General features: G+C 42.2%; 1 protein-coding gene across 1 annotated transcript in view; it reads right to left on the bottom strand.

Moving 5' to 3' along the window:
• adamts3 (ADAM metallopeptidase with thrombospondin type 1 motif, 3) overlaps nucleotides 1–20,802 on the bottom strand; it is a gene marked incomplete at its 5' end in the record, with an annotated part of 170,896 nt that overhangs the window by 138,501 nt on the left and 11,593 nt on the right. Inside the window, one exon of the mRNA XM_085180835.1 lies at nucleotides 6,265–6,421. Within this exon, the coding sequence (XP_085036961.1) occupies nucleotides 6,265–6,421 (157 nt within the window). The remainder of the gene's footprint in view (nucleotides 1–6,264; nucleotides 6,422–20,802) is intronic.

Raw genomic sequence — 20,802 nt, 5'->3', positions numbered from 1 at the left:
TATATGCATCCCTTTGTCAAAGGTTTGGACCAAAGTAGGGCTGCCACAAACGATTATTTTGATAGTCGACTAGTCTGGAACTGGATTCGACTAGCAAAAATTAGTCGACTAATTTTTGCGATTAGTAGACTAATCAGATCATCATCCATTGGATGTAAAACGTACAGCTTATTGCACCAGCAGCATCTGCTCTTATGTAACTATCATTAGCTTACAGCTTTAAGTGTTTAAGGTATGTGCTAACTAAAAATAAAGACAAGATGATAGTTTATTAAATTTTAATGAAATTTGCAGATTGTTTCGGTGAAGTTTAATAAACTCCTTGCTATCTAAAATATAACAGGAATCCGGAGTAAATTCTCGAGCATCTCACACTTCTGATAATCAGCTGTCTGCTTGATGTTTATTCAGCTGTGTAAAAACTATAACTTTAATCTCAGCCAAACCGATTTACTCAGGAACAAATAAAATACTAAAAAAAAGCCAAACAATAACATTTTAAGTTATCTAAGTGACTTATATATCATGTTTAACCTGAGTAACGAAAGACAGCGGTGGGTTTGAAAAAGTCCGGTGTTCTCACGGCTCTAGTTAGCCTAGCCCCCGGCTAGCTATCGAGCTAGTGGGTAACAGACGTCTTCGAAAACGTCGGAGAGCTTTTGAAAATATGTGGTGTCTTGATAAACTGAGCAGATATTTGAGGTTTACACAGCTACATTCTCGCCTGAAAACATGTTAAACATTTATTTTGTGACCCAGAAAGAATAATAAGAGTAATATTAAAACTAACTAGCTGCCGCCATTGTTGGAAACTGAGCTGGGCTGCGCTATGAATTCTGGGACACAGTTTCTTCTTCTTCGGGGTTTAACGGCAGCTGGCATCCTTGTACATGCAGTGCTGCCATCTTCTGTTTCAGTCCGTTATTACACTCTTAAATCCTACTACTTATTCCTGCGTCTTTTGGGATCTTACAAAGCTTCAAACGACACGTCGACTATTAAATCAGTCGTCGACGATTTTGATAGTCGACGTAATCGTGACTAGTCGACTAATCGTGGCAGCCCTAGACCAAAGCATGGCGACAATGTGGTGTGTTAAAGCGGCTACGCCTAAAACACACTCTCAGTATATTTCTTCTTAACTCACCTTTTTAACTCACAATGTGTTTATACTCGTCTCTGCATTTAATCATTAGTTATTCTTAATCTCAGCTCTCTACCACAGCATGTATTTTGTCTCCCTCAACCAATCACAGCAGATGGCCCCGCCCCTCCCTGAGCCTGGTTCTGCTGGAGGTTTCTTCCTGTTAAAAGGGAGCTTTTCCTTCCCACTGTCACCAAAGTGCTGCTCATAGGGGGTCATATGAGCTGGGCTTTTCTCTGTACATATATATATATATTTTCCTGGTATGTGACGTGGAATCAAGTGATTTTCGGGGTGAGGGAGGGAGTCTGAGAAAAGCAGAACTGCTGCCACAGTTTGAAGGTGAACGGCATGTTTTCCTTAAAGCACACTTTCAGGCACGTGCTCTGTTGTTCGGCGGCCGTGTCAGCGTTACCACATCAGCAGTGGAGTGCAAACATGAACTGGACCATGTCAAAAAGGCAGTGTGCATGATACAGGCACAACACTTGTGTAACGGTATTCAACGCACCATTGCTTCTGTTAGTGAGGTGATGCAGCTGGGCTGGAGAGCAGTGCAGGAGGAAGTGGCTGACATGGAGCCACAAACAAAAACAAACAAACAAAGAGAAAAAAAACAAACAAAGAGAAAAAACAGACTGACTGATCATCACAAAGCAAGTCTCACTGAGCTCGCTTTGACTTTCTGTACACAAGTGCTGTGAATGAAAGAAAAAATGGTTTTTACAGCCCGACTCTCACACCTCAGCAGGAAATAAAGATGCTGAAAGAACCAGCACCTAACCACACACACACTGTGAGGAGGACTGCGACCAACACAAACCATAAGCTTCAGCCTTCACTCTTTGTACCTGTGCAGCACATTTACAGTGGGCGCTGATTTATTTTAAGTTGCCTGCAGGAAATCCAGCACCTTGGCTCCTGGTGCAAGTTCACCCAAAAGAACTTTTCAACATCACGTAAAACACAAAGCTAACAAATAAATAAATAAATGGCTGCACGCCATCAGCATCCAGCACGGCGAACAGACGGCTCCCTCGCCTTCTGCAACATCAGAACTAAAAAGTAACAAAAGTCGAAATTTAAACCTTTGAGACGTGAACGTTTCTAGGATGATGCAGAATCCTGTGCTTTTAAAGACAAATATATTAAAGTTTTGGAAAGTACTCTTCAAACCTACAAGATAACACGCCTGAAAGCTGCGAGTTAACCTCCCGCTGAGCAGGATGTGCGTTGGAAAGCAGCGTCACAGCAGCAACAGATAGAAAAAGGAAAACTTACACATCCGCCATCATCATCCACAGTCCTCGGTTACAGGACATGACACAGACTAGACGGCTTCAAAGTAAGAAATCCAATCAACACCAAAATATCCCGTGATGGGAACCCAGCCAAGAGTAACACAGCTCTGCGTACAGTGCAAATAATCTCCTACAGCAGCGGGCCAACCCCCGGGCCTCAGACCGGTACCGGTCCGTGAGTCGTTTGGTACCGGGCCGCGAGAGTTGAGGCTCAGGTGTGAAATGTATAGTTTTCAGGGTTTTTATTGGTTTTCAGCGTTATTTTGTTATTGTTTTTATCGTTTACTCGGTTTTCCTGGGTCTTTTCACGTGTGTTATGAATAAATCTTCTTTTTTTCAGTACCGGTACTAGTTTTATTTTGTTGTATTTATCCGCGACACCTTAAAGGCCGGTCTGTGAAAACAACGTCGGGCATAAACCGGTCCGTGGCGCAAAAAAGGTTGGAGACCGCTGTCCTACAGCGCCGCCGAGGCTCAGCGTTAACCCTTTATGGTCATCTGATGTTTCTCATTCCTGTGATGGTGAGACAAAGCAGCACAAGTGCTTCACTTTAACGGCTCCTGGAGCCGACAAACTCGTACCTCCTCATCACAGAAAGTGCTGGTTTGGTTAATCATATTGACTGAGATCAATAAAGTCTAGTAGCTCAATGTCAGATTAATTTTTTTTTGCAGGTGTTAAAGCACCAACAGTTAGGTTGAGATGTATTCCTGCCATAAACTGCCATAGAATGGTCAAATATTACTGACATGTCATTATACAGTCAAACGTTTCAGATTATCCATTCAGTTTAAGTGTTGTTTTTAATAAACACTTAAAAAAATGCTTAGTTTTTCTCCCATTTCTTCTTGTTGCCTGTTGAAGCTCTACTAGAAACCTTGTTACGATCCAACCATGCAAAATATATATAGTATACAGTCCCCATCAAAAGTTTACGACGACTTTAGCAGCTGTTTAAGTGAAACATATCGTACCTGTTGGATTGTTTTTGTTGTTTTTTGTAACAAAGTTGCCGATTGATCGTGCTGATGATTTCATTATCAGTGCTTCACCCCAGTTTGACGTCAGGACTCGGACGCTGTGACGGGATCAGAATCGCCATCTTTCATCATGTCTGCGCGTTTCTACAACGAAGCGACCAGATGAGGCCTCGCCACGACCTCCCTCACGCCTTCCTGTCTGTTAGGAAGCTTTTCATAATAAACAAGACGCAGCACTTGTAAATAATGGTGTCAGGGCTCAGCTAAGTGATGGGGTACTGTGGCCTTTAAATGACTTACATTTTTTCCAGTTTGACAACCAAGTAGGTGAAAATACTTATTTCTGATTGGACTTGTAATGCACATTATTCTCCTTTTTCTCTTTCCCCACATGTCCTGCCTCGCTCCACTTCAACTACACATTAAAAAGACAAGAATCTATTAAAAATAAACTTAAAAGACGACATAAATGTACTAAAGAAGCACGTTTACTGTCGAGCAGCAGCAGATATCTCAGCCTGTGCTCGCGCACCCACTGCTCTCAATTTAGATTTAAATGAGCATCTGGAATATTTATTTAATCCATTAATATTTAGTAGTTTTGGTTCCCACATACTCAATATTTTATAAATATCATAAATAAGTCATGTGAAATATGTAAATGGGGGAAAATTGTATAAATGCAGCAACGTGTTTAAATGAAACTAGTGAAATTTATTTAATTTGTACTGCTTGAATTTATTTTATTGCATTATGTGGATATTGTTAATATTTTTAACACAGAGACCAGAGAAAATTCAGCACCTGAAATAGTTGATTTAGTTTAGCTGTGATCACAGTTATGCTTTGTTTAGCATTGATGTGGATCAGTCATGTGGTTTGTGCTTGTGTGGAGGAGCTCGCCGCCATCATCGGCCGGCGTTCAAATGTTCATTAAATTCTCTCAGTCTGCGGCGTTCGAGGCACAAGATCAGCTTTTCGTAGTTACACTTTCTGCTGATTTATTCCATTTTAACTTAAAATTATCACCAATTTTCACTTCACTCAGTTTAAGTACTGGCGTCTTTACATGAGGTGATGACACACTTTTGTCAAATAAAGTCCGTTTTTCAGGATTTACATTGTGTAACTAAACCATTGAACACATTAAATGACTTGTTAGAGTTTTGCAGGACGTTTGTTTCATCATATTTCTGGACCCGTCCTCTCAGCACAGCTCACAGCTGTCACAGATGTTTCCCTTTGTCCTTCTTTTCTTTGATTTGTTAGAAATTAATTCCTTAAATGAGACAAATCAGATAATGGGATCATGGCTCCGTCCTCTGCCACTAAAGAATGAGACCACCTGATGAACCGACCTCTGATAACGTCTCTCAGCTTTCTTACTGAGAGCCGGTGCTTATCAGCACAACCGGTCTCTCGTGTTTTCTTAAAGAACATCTGTTGTCTGTTTCAAAGCAGGCAAAGAGCCAACACAGAGCTTCATCCCACAGTACCAACTGTCTCAGCTGATGCTGAACTAACTCGAGCCCCATTTGGATGGGATCAGCGTTACTGAGGGAGGTGAGGATGAAATTTACTCTGCTTCTTGGTAATTTATCCTGTTACTACAGACGACGTGATAACCATCGGAAAATTAGGTGACAGTCAAAAACTCTCCATTGAATTATCTCACAGATGTCTATGAAACAGAGTTTATTATATATGCACATATTAAATGAGTTAATGGGTTTTTGTGTTTTAGATCCGCACTCGTCCATCCATCCATGATCCAAGCTGTCACAGCCTGTTCATCACTAACGACAACATTCAAACTCCACCTAATTTTACAGTCATGGACGAATAATTGAATCAAGTTATTTATTTACCTCATTATTATTTTTCTGTGCATTTTTTAATTTCTATAATCTCTTTACTGAATTAGATCAGAAATAACATACTCTGCTCTTTCTGCAGGATGGCTTTTAGTATGCACGGGCATGAAGGCAGAGAAAATGAGTTTTAGAGCAGCAATCAGGACAAATGGGTCGACTGGCACACCGACGTGTGGAGAGAAGGCAAAAGAAATGCAGCACTAAGCACGTCTGTCACAATTCAGATCTCATCATCATGTAAGCACAAACTGACGCGAGCTCACGAGCACAGCGTGCACGTGACTTAAACACTCTCAGCTCAGTTTACCCACAGCAGAGGGGGAGGACTCCCCCCGAGTCAGTCATCACCCTGCTCCATACTTTTAAGCCCTTTTTAAAAATTGCAGGTGAAGCGATTCTATGTTTTAATATAGACGTTGTTGTTCCTAAACACGGTGAGTCCGTGGTTTCATCAGCCTTCCTGAGCGCGGTTCTCCTTCACAGTCCAAGTGATGCATTACATTTTCCAACAGTGGCAACAATGACATTTATTTGGTATAAATAGAGGGTCAAATCTGCATTTTGGAGCATTAATAACAACAGTTAGAGCAACAGCAGAGTCGCAGTAAAAGCAGCAGCACAGGGAACGAAATCGAATGAACTGCTTTCACTGATAACGACGAATAAATGCTGAAATGTTCACAAGTGACCTAAACTCCTGTTGCCAACATTTACATTTTCATCAATATCAACATTCATTGTTTTAATGTGTCATTTTTATATCTCTAAAAAGTTGCTACTGTTGTATTTGTGTGGCACACGGTGAAGTCTGGACCTGGAGTTTGCTTTTTAGACAATTGGGGCTGGACACAAGCAGCAAAAAGATTTAATTATACGGAGAAGCTTCACAGCAGTGACCTCACAGGAGTGTCACACCATTAGTTGATAAGAATACAGCAGGAACCATCGGGGTTGTGCCTCCTACCTTGTAGCTGGTAATCCACAGAGATGTCCAAGGGAGTCTGCAGCAGAGCTGACCTGCGGTAAACCACGTGGACCCTGCCCTGGTCCTCCAGCTCCTGAGTGCCTTTCTCCAGCGGCTCGATGAAGTACTCATCCGATTCGGTGCGAATCATCCCAGCCTGCAACAGGTGAGCAGGTCAGCGACTGTAGAACGTGTGCGATGCATTAGCATGTTTCATTACTGCGAGCGAGCGTGGAGAGACCCAGAAACCTCGTTGCTCTGATAGCATTAGTTTTATTAAGAGACAATTAAAATCCCCCCATCATGTATTAATAATGTAGAAACTTTGTGACGGTGTTTTCATGTAATTGTAAATTAATGCCTCAGTCTTTAAAATCCAACTAGAACATCTGCTGAACGTCAAATGCCCCCAATTTGTTTCCTCTCCCACGTATAGACACAGAAACATGACACCAGAATGTCCTACTGAACTATATTAAAATTAGAAAAATGCATAAAATATAGGATAAACACAAAGCAAAGGCAGACGCACTGATGTAATATTTAGTAATTTATTCAAGAGAGAATCTGGGCCTCTCATTACCTGCTTGGCATGTGCAAGTTTCTTTTTCTTTGCCATTATTAGATATTGTTGTGACTCTTTTTCTTCAGCTTTCTGTTTGCAATTATCACCTCGTTACCCAACAAAGGCAGGTGGTGGTCCTGCAGCGCGCTGCATCGTTAGTAACACATTGGCACAAAATTGCTTTGTGATGGCTACCTGCCAACCTCAGATTTCCTGCAATAAGAAGCCAGTCATGTCCGTTGTTTATGGCGCATATGAAGGGTCGCGGTGTCCGGCTAACGCAATAATGCCCAAACAGAGCGAATGTGCAACCCATCAAGACCAAATGATGGTCTGGAAAAGGTGTTACACGCTGACACAATAAGGTCAATGCTAAACAACCTAAAACCGATTTACAGCTGTTTTCTTAAAATTATGCTTTCTGGAATGCAAAATTATTCATCCAGATTATAAGATAAAAAATATAATCAAAACCAAGGTCCCAGATTCTGGTTTTCATAAGAAATAAGCCACAATCCTTAAAAATAAAAAAAAAGAAAGGCTTGAAATGTTTCATGTTACCTGTAACTAGGGCTGCCACAAACAATTATTTTGATAGTCGACTAGTCACCGATTATTTTTGTGATTAGTCGACTAATCAGATCATCATCCATTGGACGTAAAACATACAGCTTATTGCACCAGCAGCATCTGCTCTTATACAACTATCATTAGCTTACAGCTTTAAGTGTTTCAGGTATGTGCTAACTAAAAATAAAGACAAGATGATAGTTTATTAAATTTTAATGAAATTTACAGATTGTTTCGGTGAAGTTTAATAAACTCCTTGCTATCTAAAATATAACAGGACACCGGAGTAAATTCTCGAGCATCTCACACTTCTGATAATCAGCTGTCTGCTTGATGTTTATTCAGCTGTGTAAAAACTATAACTTTAATCTCAGCCAAACCGATTTACTCAGGAACAAATAAAATACTAAAAAAAAGCCAAACAATAACATTTTTAAGTTATCTAAGTGACTTATATATCATGTTTAACCTGAGTAGCGAAAGACGGCGGTGGGTTTGTAAACGATTTGCGGGAGTCCGGTGTTCTCACGGCTCTAGTTAGCCTAGCCCCCGGCTAGCTATCGAGCTAGTGGCTAACAGACGTCTCCGAAAACGTCGGAGCGCTTTTGAAAATATGTGGTGTCTTGATAAACTGAGCAGATATTTGAGGTTTACACAGCTACATTCTCGCCTGAAAATATGTTAAACGTTTATTTTGTGACCCAGAAAGAATAATAAGAGTAATAGTAAAACTAACTAGCTGCCGCCATTGTTGGAAACTGAGCTGGGCTGCGCTATGAATTCTGGCGCTGTGTCCCATTTCAGGGTCTGCACGCTTGAAGTACGCATTTTAAGTGCGGTTACGTCACCGCCACGCGACGACGGCTGTCCCAATTCGAAGTGTACTTGAAATGCATACTCCAAATGCGCCGTCGATTTCCCCAAATATCAAGCCTGGTCCTTCGTGGTCCCATATATCCCACAATTCATAGCGCGGCGGTGGGTGTGGATAATTTTGCCGCAAAATACGGCAGAAGGGAGCGGCCGAAAAGTGAACTGTCAAAAGTAAGTACTGAATATGACGTCACTTATTCATGTGCGAATGTTTAATAATGAAGAATATTACAACACTGCTGTTGGCCACATGTCGGCAAAGTTATGTGACACTAGTGATGTTTGTACTTTCAGCATTAACTTGGTTTTAAAGCCTCTACTTCTAAATATACATATAGTCGACCTTAATCTTACAGAGAATCTGATGATTTTATGGATAATTAGTCAGTCATATATCCACAAACACAACAAGCTGAAAGTCAGTGAGATATATATATATATATATATATATATATCTCATAATAATCTGACAATACTATAATATTGGCCATATTATATTTACATTACCATAGTGAGATGACTTTAGTCTCATGAACAACATTAACTAATCATTATTTACTAGCTACTCTTAAATGACTGTTCAGTACAGAGATGAAGCCCAACAATCATGTTTTACAGTCCTGTGGTCTCAGCCTCAGATACTCAACTAATCAAAGTGATGTCATGACAAAATGAATGACCAACAAAACAATTTTCTCCTTCATTTCTGTCAAACAAAGCTGTATGTAACGTGTTTCGCGGTTAGAATCATGGTTGCTAGGTAACCTGAACAGCGCGACGAAGCATATACCGTCCCATTGCACAAGCCTCTCACTTCCGCACTTCTCGTACTTATAGTACGCACCGTACGTAGTACGCGTAGTGCGCGTACTTCAAGCGTGCAGACCCTGAAATGGGACACAGCCTGGGACACAGCTTCTTCTTCTTCTTCTTCTTCGGGGTTTAACGGCAGCTGGCATCCTTGTACATGCAGTGCTGCCATCTTCTGTTTCAGTCCGTTATTACACTCTTAAATCCTACTACTTATTCCTGCGTCTTTTGGGATCTTACAAAGCTTCAAACGACGCGTCGACTATTAAATCAGTCGTCGACGATTTTGATAGTCGACGTAATCGTGACTAGTCGACTAATCGTGGCAGCCCTACTTGTAACAAAAAGAAGACACATCACAGTTTTATTCTTTGAATTAAAATGCAAAGCAGGAACTTTCTCAGAGGCAGAAGAAACTTATCTTTGGCACCATGTTTCCATGTGTCGTACGCGCCCTCTCTGACAAGCACACATGTGCAGTGGAGAAAGCAGAGAGAGCAGCAACAGAATATGACATTAGTTCATTAAGAGCACGAAGCGAGCAGCTGGGGTGGAGCTGGGCTGCAAACCGGCTTACAGGGGTGCAGCAAATGTGAGCAGGCTAACTAATGCTACGCTCGGTTTTCTGTGCTCCAAAACTACAATCACCCACATGAGTGTGTGACCTTTTAAGTGAGCGCACACACTCTGTACACATATGCAGACACGTTGTGTTAGCGCTCAGTCGATCGGTCCTGCTGCGCTGAAGCTCCTGGCAGGACTAAACTCCCTCTGGCCTCTTCACCAACAGTCTGGTGGACTGTGTGCTAATGCTGTTAGCGACCAACCCTCACTCTCAACTCATTCCCCACTTCCTGAGACCCCAATCGGCTGGCGCTCTATCCCCTCCTTTACACAAACGACTGGATGGATCCCAAATTAAATCCTTAGTTAAATGTACATGCAGCATCGATACTGTGTGACTGTAAGCGTCCCAGGTGAAAGTCTAAACCAATAAACTGAATATTCGTATCTGAAGTGCTGCAAGTGAAATGAAAACGTCTGGCGGCCACATGACGTCTGGGGGAGACGCTCAGCGCTGTTTAATGCAAGTTTACTTCTGGGAACAGAATAAGATTCATATGATTAAGTGCAATAAACCAGGTTATGATGCAGAAACGTGTCACGTATGAACCGGCTCATTTAATTGGCCATCTGTGATTACAAGAGCAAAAATAGTGAAATACGATAAACATGTGAGAGTGTTGGTTTTACTGCGTGACAGAGCTCAGACGTGGTTCGCTGCAGGGACAAGAACCTCCTTAGTTATCTTTAACTAATCTTTTCATCTTTTTCTTTTCATCGTGCCGTATAAACCGACTCTGATTCGGGGCCGTTTGGTGTCAGTGTTGAAACACTGCAGCTTATACGGAAAACACGGTTCGTGTTTCAAAAGATGACGAGGGTTTTATGACATCTCCCATAGAAATGTGCAAAGACAAATCTAAAGTTTGCACAGATGTATAAACACTCAAAGAAGAAAAGAAGAAAGAGCGAGCCAAAAACAAACGACAGTGTTACCGAGGAAACTCTGTTTTTACTATTTCTGACTTCACTCGTCTAATCAGACACTAACAAATAACAGAAGATAAACGCTCTTCAGAGTCAACTATAGATGACAGCTGCAGCTGATCAGAACAAATGGGAAGAAGAAGACAACTCCAGCGATTCCTGACGCGTCCTCCTTATCAAAGATAAGTACTATGGTGGAGCCTGTAAGATAAAACCTCTTACATCACACTAATGTTACAGACGTGCTCCACTCTTTGAAAAGTTTACATTTTTCTGCTCACTTGAACACGTTTTCTCCTCAGCTTATTTATCGCACACCTGCAGGCGCCTGCTTGCAAACACAGATCCTAAATATTCTGCAGGTCAGCGTGCATCATCAGGCCGGAGTGCGCTTTGCCTGCTCAGAACCGAGCGCATCTTTATTCACTCGGCGCTCATCCACCACTCTGAATCCTCAGCTCAAAACCAAAGAGGCTGCAATCTTGACAGTAACTGAGCCCGCAGGCATATCTTGAGCTGAAGTGAGATTCATGCACCGTGGCTCTTTCTTATATACCAACGGCAGGTGAAAGCTGAGAATGAAAGACGGCTGAACATCTCAGAGTGTACGGGGCTCGGATACTGAGAGCTCTTTCCATCTGTGAGGTTCTTTAAGGGTCTTCGACAGGTCACGCTCCTCTATTTAAGCTCCGCCGAGCAGAGGCAGACTCCAGATCTCTGCTCTCGCTCTCATAATAAATTGAGGTGCCTTTTAAAGGTGAAGCTGGAGGATCGTGCTAACAAACTGACTGACAGATGATTGGATAAAAGCTGTTTTTCTATCAAGGGAAGCCGTTCAAGTCTGACCACATATGAAGTATTTCAGCAGCTGAAAATGCCACCTTCTTATTCAGACACCGCAGAGCAAAGAATAAAAACCGAAATCACAGAGGGGCGTGTGTAATTAGACCGGTGCTGACATTTGAATCGTTTTCATTTTTGATTAAAGCCGCGTTTAAGAACAACACTCCACAGGGGAGCGTTCGGAGGATCTCAAAGAAACTAAAGCTTGAAAGAAAACAACAGTGACCGTCTGAGCTTTTACTTAACAACAGCTTTTTTTGACAAACTAGTTTCCATCGCAGCTCTGTGCTGTTGTCTCCATCGCTTCTCAACCGATTTATCTAAGAACAGGCAGAAGTGAAGCAGAGGAGAGAGCGGCTCGTTGAATCCTACCACGCTTTAAACTCTCAGAAACACCGGTGTGTGAATATCTACCAGAAACACGCTCGCTGCATCGTGAAGCTACAATCCTGGGGTTGGTAGGGGTGGTGGGGGGGGGGGGGAGGTTGGCAGAGCCTTGTAGGGCCGCTGAAAAATTCATGTACATGAATTTGTTACATGTAACAAATACATGTACATGTATTTGTTACATGTAACAAATACATGTACATGTATTTGTTACATGTATTTGTTACATGTACATGAATTTGTTGTAACAAATACATGTACATGAATTTGTTACATGTAACAAATTCATGTAACAAATTCATGTACATGTATTTGTTACATGTAACAAATTCATGTACATGTATTTGTTACATGTAACAAATACATGTACATGTATTTGTTACATGTAACAAATACATGTAACAAATACATGTATTTGTTACATGTATTTGTTACATGTAACAAATTCATGTACATGAATTTGTTACATGTAACAAATTCATGTACATGTATTTGTTACATGTAACAAATACATGTACATGAATTTGTTACATGAATTTGTTACATGTAACAAATACATGTACATGTATTTGTTACATGTATTTGTTACATGTACATGAATTTGTTGTAACAAATACATGTACATGAATTTGTTACATGTAACAAATTCATGTAACAAATTCATGTACATGTATTTGTTACATGTAACAAATTCATGTACATGTATTTGTTACATGTAACAAATACATGTACATGTATTTGTTACATGAATTTTACATGTAACAAATTCATGTACATGTAACAAATACATGTACATGAATTTGTTACATGTAGTACATGTATTTGTTACATGTAACAAATTCATGTACATGTATTTGTTACAAGTACATGTACTTGTTACATGTAACAAATACATGTACATGAATTTGTTACATGAATTTGTTACATGTAACAAATTCATGTACATGTATTTGTTACATGTAACAAATACACAGCCAGCCGAGTTTTATAAAAAAAAAAAACAGGTCACAGGGGAACAAGACCGCGGCGTTTTTAGGCTTATGGGCATTAAATGCATGTTGAGGCAGATATTATTAGATGGAAATTAAATTCTAGTTTGAGTCCATCACTGCCTGGTTTGCATAACTACCAAGGGCTGGCATGCCGGGCATTTTCCCGGTGGGCCGACGCACTTTTTGGCCGATGGGCCAGACGTCTTAACGTGACGGTGCCTCTGCCTACCTTCGCTGAGCGATCACAGTGGGACGTCTAGACCAAAAGCACCAGGGCTGATGTTCGTCCCAGTCCAGCCCTGGGTGTGTTTTCTCACATCCATCCATCCATTCACTTCCGCTTATCCTTTTCAGGGTCGCGGGGGGCGCTGGAGCCTATCCCAGCTGTCATAGGGCGAGAGGCGGGGTACACCCTGGACAGGTCGCCAGTCTGTCGCAGGGCTAACACACAGGGACAGACAACCATTCGCACTCACATTCACACCTAGTGGCAATTTGGATTATCAATTAACCTATCCCCACAAGCTGCATGTCTTTGGACGGTGGGAGGAAGCCGGAGTACCCGGAGGGAACCCACACAAACACGGGGAGAACATGCAAACTCCACACAGAAAGACCTGATGGTGGAATTGAACTCAGGACCTTCTTGCTGTGCAGCAACAGTGCTGACCACCGTGCCACCGTGCTGTTTTCTCACATTAAAAAAAAATACTGAAAACCTCCAGTGCTGCCCCTCGGCCTCCTGGTTGACACACCTATGGTATCAGTTTGAAATCCTACATCGCCTTGTTCTCAGGTTATCGCATTCACATGATGAAAATATAATCTGAAGGTCAAGGTCACCGGGATTCAAACTCATCAGATTTGTTCCACCTACAGCATCAATCTGAAGCTCCTGGATCAGGTGACAACTGTACCCCATCAGCCTCTTACAGCTGGGGGGGTAAAAGCACATATTGTGCCACCTGCCAGCTCGTCTCTGTGATGTTGTCATTGAACCAAAGCATTCGCTTTAAGCTCAGCGTGGCCTTAAAAGACACACCGACCTTTCTGAACAAAAGGGCAGAGTTGTGCAGTGTCTCGTATGTATGGGTGTGTTTTTTAAAGTCATAGGTGGCCGTACGTGAAAGGATTAAAGACACACTGCAGTGTTTCTTTTCACCTGCAGGAGCACTACGGCGTCTTTTCATTTATTTTATCGTCTCAGACACGAGGACGCCAGTGAGAGCTCCGGCATTCAGATAACAAAAGTCATTGAAAAAGCTCGTAAACATGGATTTTGAATGTTTATTTGAGAGCAGAAATGTGGAGTTCCTATGCCAGCTGAAACACCGGCCCTAGGGTCCCTCTCTAGTTGGACGCATGCACAAAAATCCTCATCCGAAACACGTCCAGGAGGCATCTGAGTCAGACACCTGGCTCGTCTCAATGCAGAGGAGTAGTGGCTCCACACTGAGCCTCTCCAAAACACTTTATCCTGCGTCTCACAGAGAGCCCAGGCACCTTTCAGAGGAAGCTCATCTTCACCACTTATATTCACAATCTTGTTTTTGGTCGATGCACACACTCGTGGCCGTAGGTTCAGCCGACACACTCATCTCCGTCTTCAGCACAGCAGAGCAGCAGTATCTATCCCCATGGATACATCAAACCTTAGAAATCTAGATTAACATACATATTATTAATTTATTCAGAAACGACGTCACTCATTCAGTGAAAAATCTCACTGTGACATCTTCAGACGTCCTTGAGCTCCACAATATCATTTCAATTCAGCTCAACACTGGAAATCAATCGTTTGAATTATCATGTCAGGAAAGTCACGTCCAATCAATACGCACTTACTGGTCCCGCGTACCTGCTCGAGGGGGGAAACATGACCAATGAGGGGGTCATCTGTGCTGAGATGTTGTTCACTTCAGCTGGTTCTAGTGTATATTTGCTCATTTCTATTCAATCACAGGTCAAACGCAGCAGAGTCAGGATATAACTCAGCTCAGCATCATTATCTGTGTTTCAGCTGCTGTCAGAGGCCAAAATAGTAATAAATTAAAAACTAAAGCACACCAAGGTTCTCATATTTGGAGGATTATTAACTTTAGGATGTATTTGGATGATTTTACCTGGAGAAACAGAACATAATTATCTCTTTTAGGAGAATTGAAGTGTGATAACTTGAGGCCAGAATTCAGCATAAAACATCATGAAATGTCTCCGGCAGCAGGAAATCAGAGGAACTGAAGCTAATCCATTAAAGGAAATAAGCATTGTTGCACTCTCAAGCTTGCATGCCTACCTTGGAAAGCTTGTTGGTGTTTCTGTTAGTCTACACATGTTATTTCATGCCTAATTGATGATAATAGCAGCAGTGAGCTTGTACAGCCGGGTGTTTTCCAAAAGCTTCAAACTGCAGCTTTCTCCTGCTCACGAGTCCCACATTTAATGAGCATTTAATGAGCTTATATCCCTAGTGAGGAATTTTTAATGCATTTTGAAGGCTCGTGTAAGGAAAGGGACCGTTACCTGGACTGAACTGAACTCAGCTAACAGGCTCTTGATCAGATGATTCAGGTGGACAAAAGCTGGAAACGGCCTCATTAAAAACACACTTGATAAAATAACTTTAACACAGTGCCTTGATTACCTGATTCCAATGCTTATGTATATATACATAAATACACACACATATAATTCCCCACTCGGCCCTGTGGGCGGTCAAGCCTTCAAGCTCGGTCCTCTACCAGAGGCCTCGGAGCTTGAGGGTCCTGCGCAGTATCTTAGCTGTTTCCAGGACTGCGCTCTTCTGGACAGAGATCTCCGATGTTGTTCCCGGGATCTGCTGGAGCCACTCGCCTAGCTTGGGAGTCACCGCACCGAGTGCTCCGATTACGACGGGGACCACCGTCACCTTCACCCTCCACATCTTCTCCAGCTCTTCTCTGAGCCCTTGGTATTTCTCAAGCTTCTCGTGTTCCTTCTTCCTGATGTTGCTGTCATTCAGAACCTCTACATCGATCACTACGGCCGTCTTCTTCTGTCTGTCTACCACCACTATGTTTGTATAACTATATCTATCTACATCTATATATCTAGATATGACAAATATTTTAAAATGACCTTAGGTAGTGCCGTGCTTCTGATCACTCAGTTCACTGATTCAATTGCTGATCAAACACAGTTTAGAGGTAATAAATTAAATTAAAGTAATACATTAAAAATGTAAACAGTGGTTTCACTCTTGCACACTGAGTTTCTCTCATTTCAGCGTGTGAGCCTTGAGGCTGGGCTTGTGGATATCGGGTAAGCAGCTAACATTAGCATGTAAGCTAACGCCGGCTAGGTTAGCATGTCAGCTACTGTTCATGTGCTCGGCTGATAGTGAGGGGAGGGGCTGCGTACCTGTCTGCAGGTGCTGTGTGATGTAGTTTCACCGGGATGAGGCAAAGACAACACTGATGGTATCTATATGGTTGTAAATGAGTATCCAACAGTAATTTTAGCTTGAATTAGTATCTGAGACTCTTTTTCTGGTTTTTGGCTCGGCCTAACCGGGACAGCCGAGGCTCAGTGTCTCTTGAATTTGGAGGTCAAAGCTAAAAGGAATTGTGAGCTTACAAAAGACATGTTTTGCCTTAATTTCAACAACATTTGGCACAAATCTTTATTACGATAAAACAGCAACATTATTTGAAATCCCCGTGACAAAATGTTCTGCAAAAGCAGCTTTCTGCCCTTTCACCGTACCTCCGATCTGCAGAGCTCAAAGCTGTAAGGTGATCATTTTAACGTATTTCTTCCTCTGAGACCTTCTTGATTTTAAAGCACAGTGATCAGAAACACCAAAGACACCATTCAGAGCCAGACCACAGAGGCCAGCAGAGACAGCACAACATCAGACCAACTGTCATCCAGTTTACAGCGAGCACTACAAACCCAAAGACTTCTGCACAGGCTGAAACTTTTAATGTCACTGAAATTGCTTATTTAGAACCAAACTATCTCCGCGAGAGCTGAATCAACACAGGCTATTGATGAAGAGGCAGCTGAAAACCTTTCTGATCAAATTCAGTCTGTAGCTTTCTGATGATTAAAGTTTAACAGCTGTCGTCTCCTGCGACGGCCGACCCGCTGATAAGTGCTGCTTGCTTTTCTTTGTGGTGAGTCTCAGTCATTTAATCGATATCCCAGTTTGGTTAGTTCACTGTGATGAAAGGTTTCATCGTCGCATTTTATCGATTTACATTTTACACAGACAGGTGCTCAAATCGATCACAGGTCATTTGTTGACTCCCGTCTGTGAGCTGTCCTCCAACTTTTACTGAATCCTATAAACCAGTGAGGTATGAAAACGAGACACGAGCTGTCCTCTCAGGTTTATATGACTACAACAGTTTAACTTTATGAATTCCTGTTATTTGTTAGGGTTTTTCCACTGCGGCATTACTACGATGAGCCAGATTATGAAAATAAAAATCTAAATTTGAGTTGAAATCTTGATGCTCATGGTTGAAACCAGTTCAGTCCCTCACGCAGACTTCTCACCTGCAGGCAGCCAATCCCTCCTCAGACTACAAACAACACCCAGAATAATCCCAGGGCCATAAATCACACCTATTCACACCTACGATCATATTCATAAGAACACGACTGTTTACAGCAGCGGTATCCAACCTGTTTCGCGCCACGGACCAGTTTATATCCGACAACACTTTCACGGACCGGCCTTTAAAGTGTTGCGTATAAATACAACAAAATAAAACCAGTATCAGTATCAAAGAAAAGGATTTATTCATAACACACAGGAAAAGACCCGGGGAAGCCAAGTTAACAATCAAAACCCTGAAAAACATACATTTGACACCTGAGCCTCAACTCTTGCAGCCCGGTACCAAACGACTCACGGACTGGTACGGCTCCGTGGCCCGGGGGTTGGGGACCTCTGGTTTACATTACAGGTCAGGGAGCTTTGTTTCCTGCAACTTTATACATTTATTATTATTTTATTTGTTGCAAGCTTTGAGAGCCAACAACAAACTTGATTATACTGAATAATCAGACTATAATAAAAAAGGTGATCAAAGATATCATGTGTAAAATCACCCTCAGCATACCTTTAATTAATGTATCAGTAAAACCGTAGATTAGATGAAGACAGTCAGTAAAGCTTTTATGTACAGACCAGTTACTGCATCTCACGTCTCCCACATTCAAGCCACTAAAACGTTATTATCTGGGAACCTGGGTAATAACTTTGTGTTTCACAGCCACTGTGCCGTGGGACATAGGTGTGCTGTGGAAGCTTATCTGGTTCCACCTGATTAGTACTCTAAGCCAGCGGTCCCCAACCCCCGGGCCTCGGACCAGTACCGGTCCGTGAGTCGTTTGGTACCGGACAGCGAGAGTTGAGGCTCAGGTGTGAAATGTTTGGTTTTCAGGGTTTTTAGTGTTATTTTGTTATCGTTTTTAGCGTTTACTCGGTTTTCCTTGGTCTTTTCACGTGTGTTATGAATAAATCTTCTTTTTTTCGGTACCGGTACTAGTTTTATTGAATTGTATTTATCCGCGACACCTTAAAGGCCGGTCCATGAAAATAATGTTGGGCATAAACCGGTCCGTGGCGCAAAAAAGGTTGGAGACCGCTGCTCTAAGCGATCGGCTTGAGTAACGGGCAGAACAACTACATTCTCTTCCACTAGAGGGCAGCATAACTACCTGCTGGGTTACTGCCAGTAAAACAGAAGAAGAGGAGAAATTACATAATAGTCACGCAGCACATAATAGCAACAGATACATATTTGAAAAGGAAAAGTAGTCAGTCCGACTTGGGTCCTGGAGGAATTCCGATTCCCCAGCATGAGTAGCGGTCAGAAGAAAGCAAAAAAGGTATACTGGGGACAAACCCAGACAATTTATTAAAATGATCAACATGCTTTTTGTGACGTTTTTGTTTGCCGTGCCGTGTGATTTTTCTAATGAGAATATGTGCCGTGGCTCCAAAAGGTTGGGAAACACTGGAATAAGAAAGAAACTTTGGGGAAATGCGTCTGTAGCTGAAAATCATTTCTCTGGGACGGAGCCTGTATGATAAAATCTGTAGTGAATTCTTATGTGGAATCAACACTATAATTAGTGTGAAGACACTAAGTCAAAACACACTTTCCAATTCCACGAGCTTGCTGAGAGTTTACTGTGACATATTCTGTGACCCAGTATTCGGCATTATCCGATATCAGCGGAGACAATGTCCTACCTAAACACAAACCTCAAAAAAGGGATCAGGAACCCTGTGTTCCATCAGTTTCATATCCCCAACATCAGCCCCTGCCAAGCAGACAGCACTCCTCTGCCAAAGAAAACACATGGGATTCAGCTGAAGGGCTCCAGTTTTTCAAAAACAGTCTCTTTCAGTCTAAACTTCTTAAGGAGGTCGGTACGAACGTGCTTTCATTTGAGAGAAAAAAACCTGCAATGTTAAAAAAAGGCCTGGATTCAGCCGGGACACTGCCACCTTTCACCCTCCATGTTGTCCAAAGGTGTGTTTGCTTTGAAAAATGTGAGCAAACCTTCGTCATCGTTACCTGACATTTTCATCCCCACTCTTTAAAGGAATTCGCAGAAGTTTATTTTTCACAAATTTCAGCAGAGGCCTGCTGATCATCTGAAAAACAACTGGAGAGTATTCCTGAAAATGATAAACAGGAAACTGCAAAAACATCTCAGATGTCTACTTAATAAACGTCAAACATGGCAACGAGCCACTGCTATCCTCAATATATCTGTGTGTGTTTGAAGTTACTCCCCAGCTTCACTGGAAACAGTATTTGGAAAATAAAAAAATCAATCTTGGAGAAGAGAGAAGTAATCAAAAGTATTATCATTTTGTCAGGTAGCTTCTGCTCTGAGAAACAACGCAGGAATTCATTTGGTTGTGTCATTTTGTGCCGCTCCACCAAACAGAGCAAACATTTACAGACGGCTTTGAGGAGGCGGTGGGATTCCACACTCGCCTTAAAATAAAACCTCGCGCCGGTGAATGGCTCTCAATGTCCGTCTGAAAGGACAACAGAAAATGTGGGCTCGTCTTAGGTTTATATAGGTCACGATTAAAAATGTTTAAACGTATAAATATCAATGCAAGCGCCGAACCCACGACTGCAGAGGAGAAAACTTGGTGTGCCTCTCCCCTGCACCTCAAACCAGATACCCAAACAGCTCTGGGGTCAAGCCTCTGCAACAAGCCTTGGCTAAGTCAACAGGGAACATTAAGAACTGTCGGTGAATAAAACTCTTGTGCCCAGCTACAGTTCACCGCAAAGAGGAACTGGCTCACTTACTTTTTCTTTTTTCCCCCTAATCAAATAGGATATTTTCTTCTTCTTCTTTGCCTTTTTGCCCCCGCCCCTCCTACACAGTAGCTCCAGATATGTCAGGAGCTGTGCATGTCCAGAATGCTCTTTTAAGTCTCTGAGGCCAAGAGTGTAGGCCACTGAGCACACGTAGCTCTCAGCAAAACATCAGCACGCTTTATTTGCTCATTTTGTCGCTCTCGATGAATCTCAACATTGTAAACGCTGCCGAAGCTGCAGGAATTTGAGGAGGATGATCGCAGAATGTCTGAGTTACAACGATCCTTTGCTCTGACAGCGTACTGTTTTACCCATCAGACCTGCAGTGCATTTACACTGCAGGTCTCACACACACACCTCAGACACAGCAGCGCCTCAGCATTCAGAGCCGATTATGCAACGTGACACGAGCTTTGCACAGCTGCTGGAAATTTAAAGGTTAATAATAAAAGTCACATTTCCAGTTGGTGCTGTTCAGGTTAGGCTACCACGCTGTCTGCATCTATCAGCTGATTCGTCAAGACCGCCTGTCTGCTCAGGTATTCTCACAAAAAACAGAAACCTTCATATAGAAAGAGAGGAAGAGGGATTTGTTCCAGCT

This window comes from Neolamprologus multifasciatus, chromosome 12, assembly GCF_963576455.1.
Source record: "Neolamprologus multifasciatus chromosome 12, fNeoMul1.2, whole genome shotgun sequence".
In the NCBI taxonomy this organism is placed as follows: Eukaryota; Metazoa; Chordata; class Actinopteri; order Cichliformes; family Cichlidae; genus Neolamprologus; species Neolamprologus multifasciatus.
The sequence above is the reverse complement of the archived record's forward strand: the minus strand, read 5'-3'. Positions and strand labels throughout refer to the sequence as shown.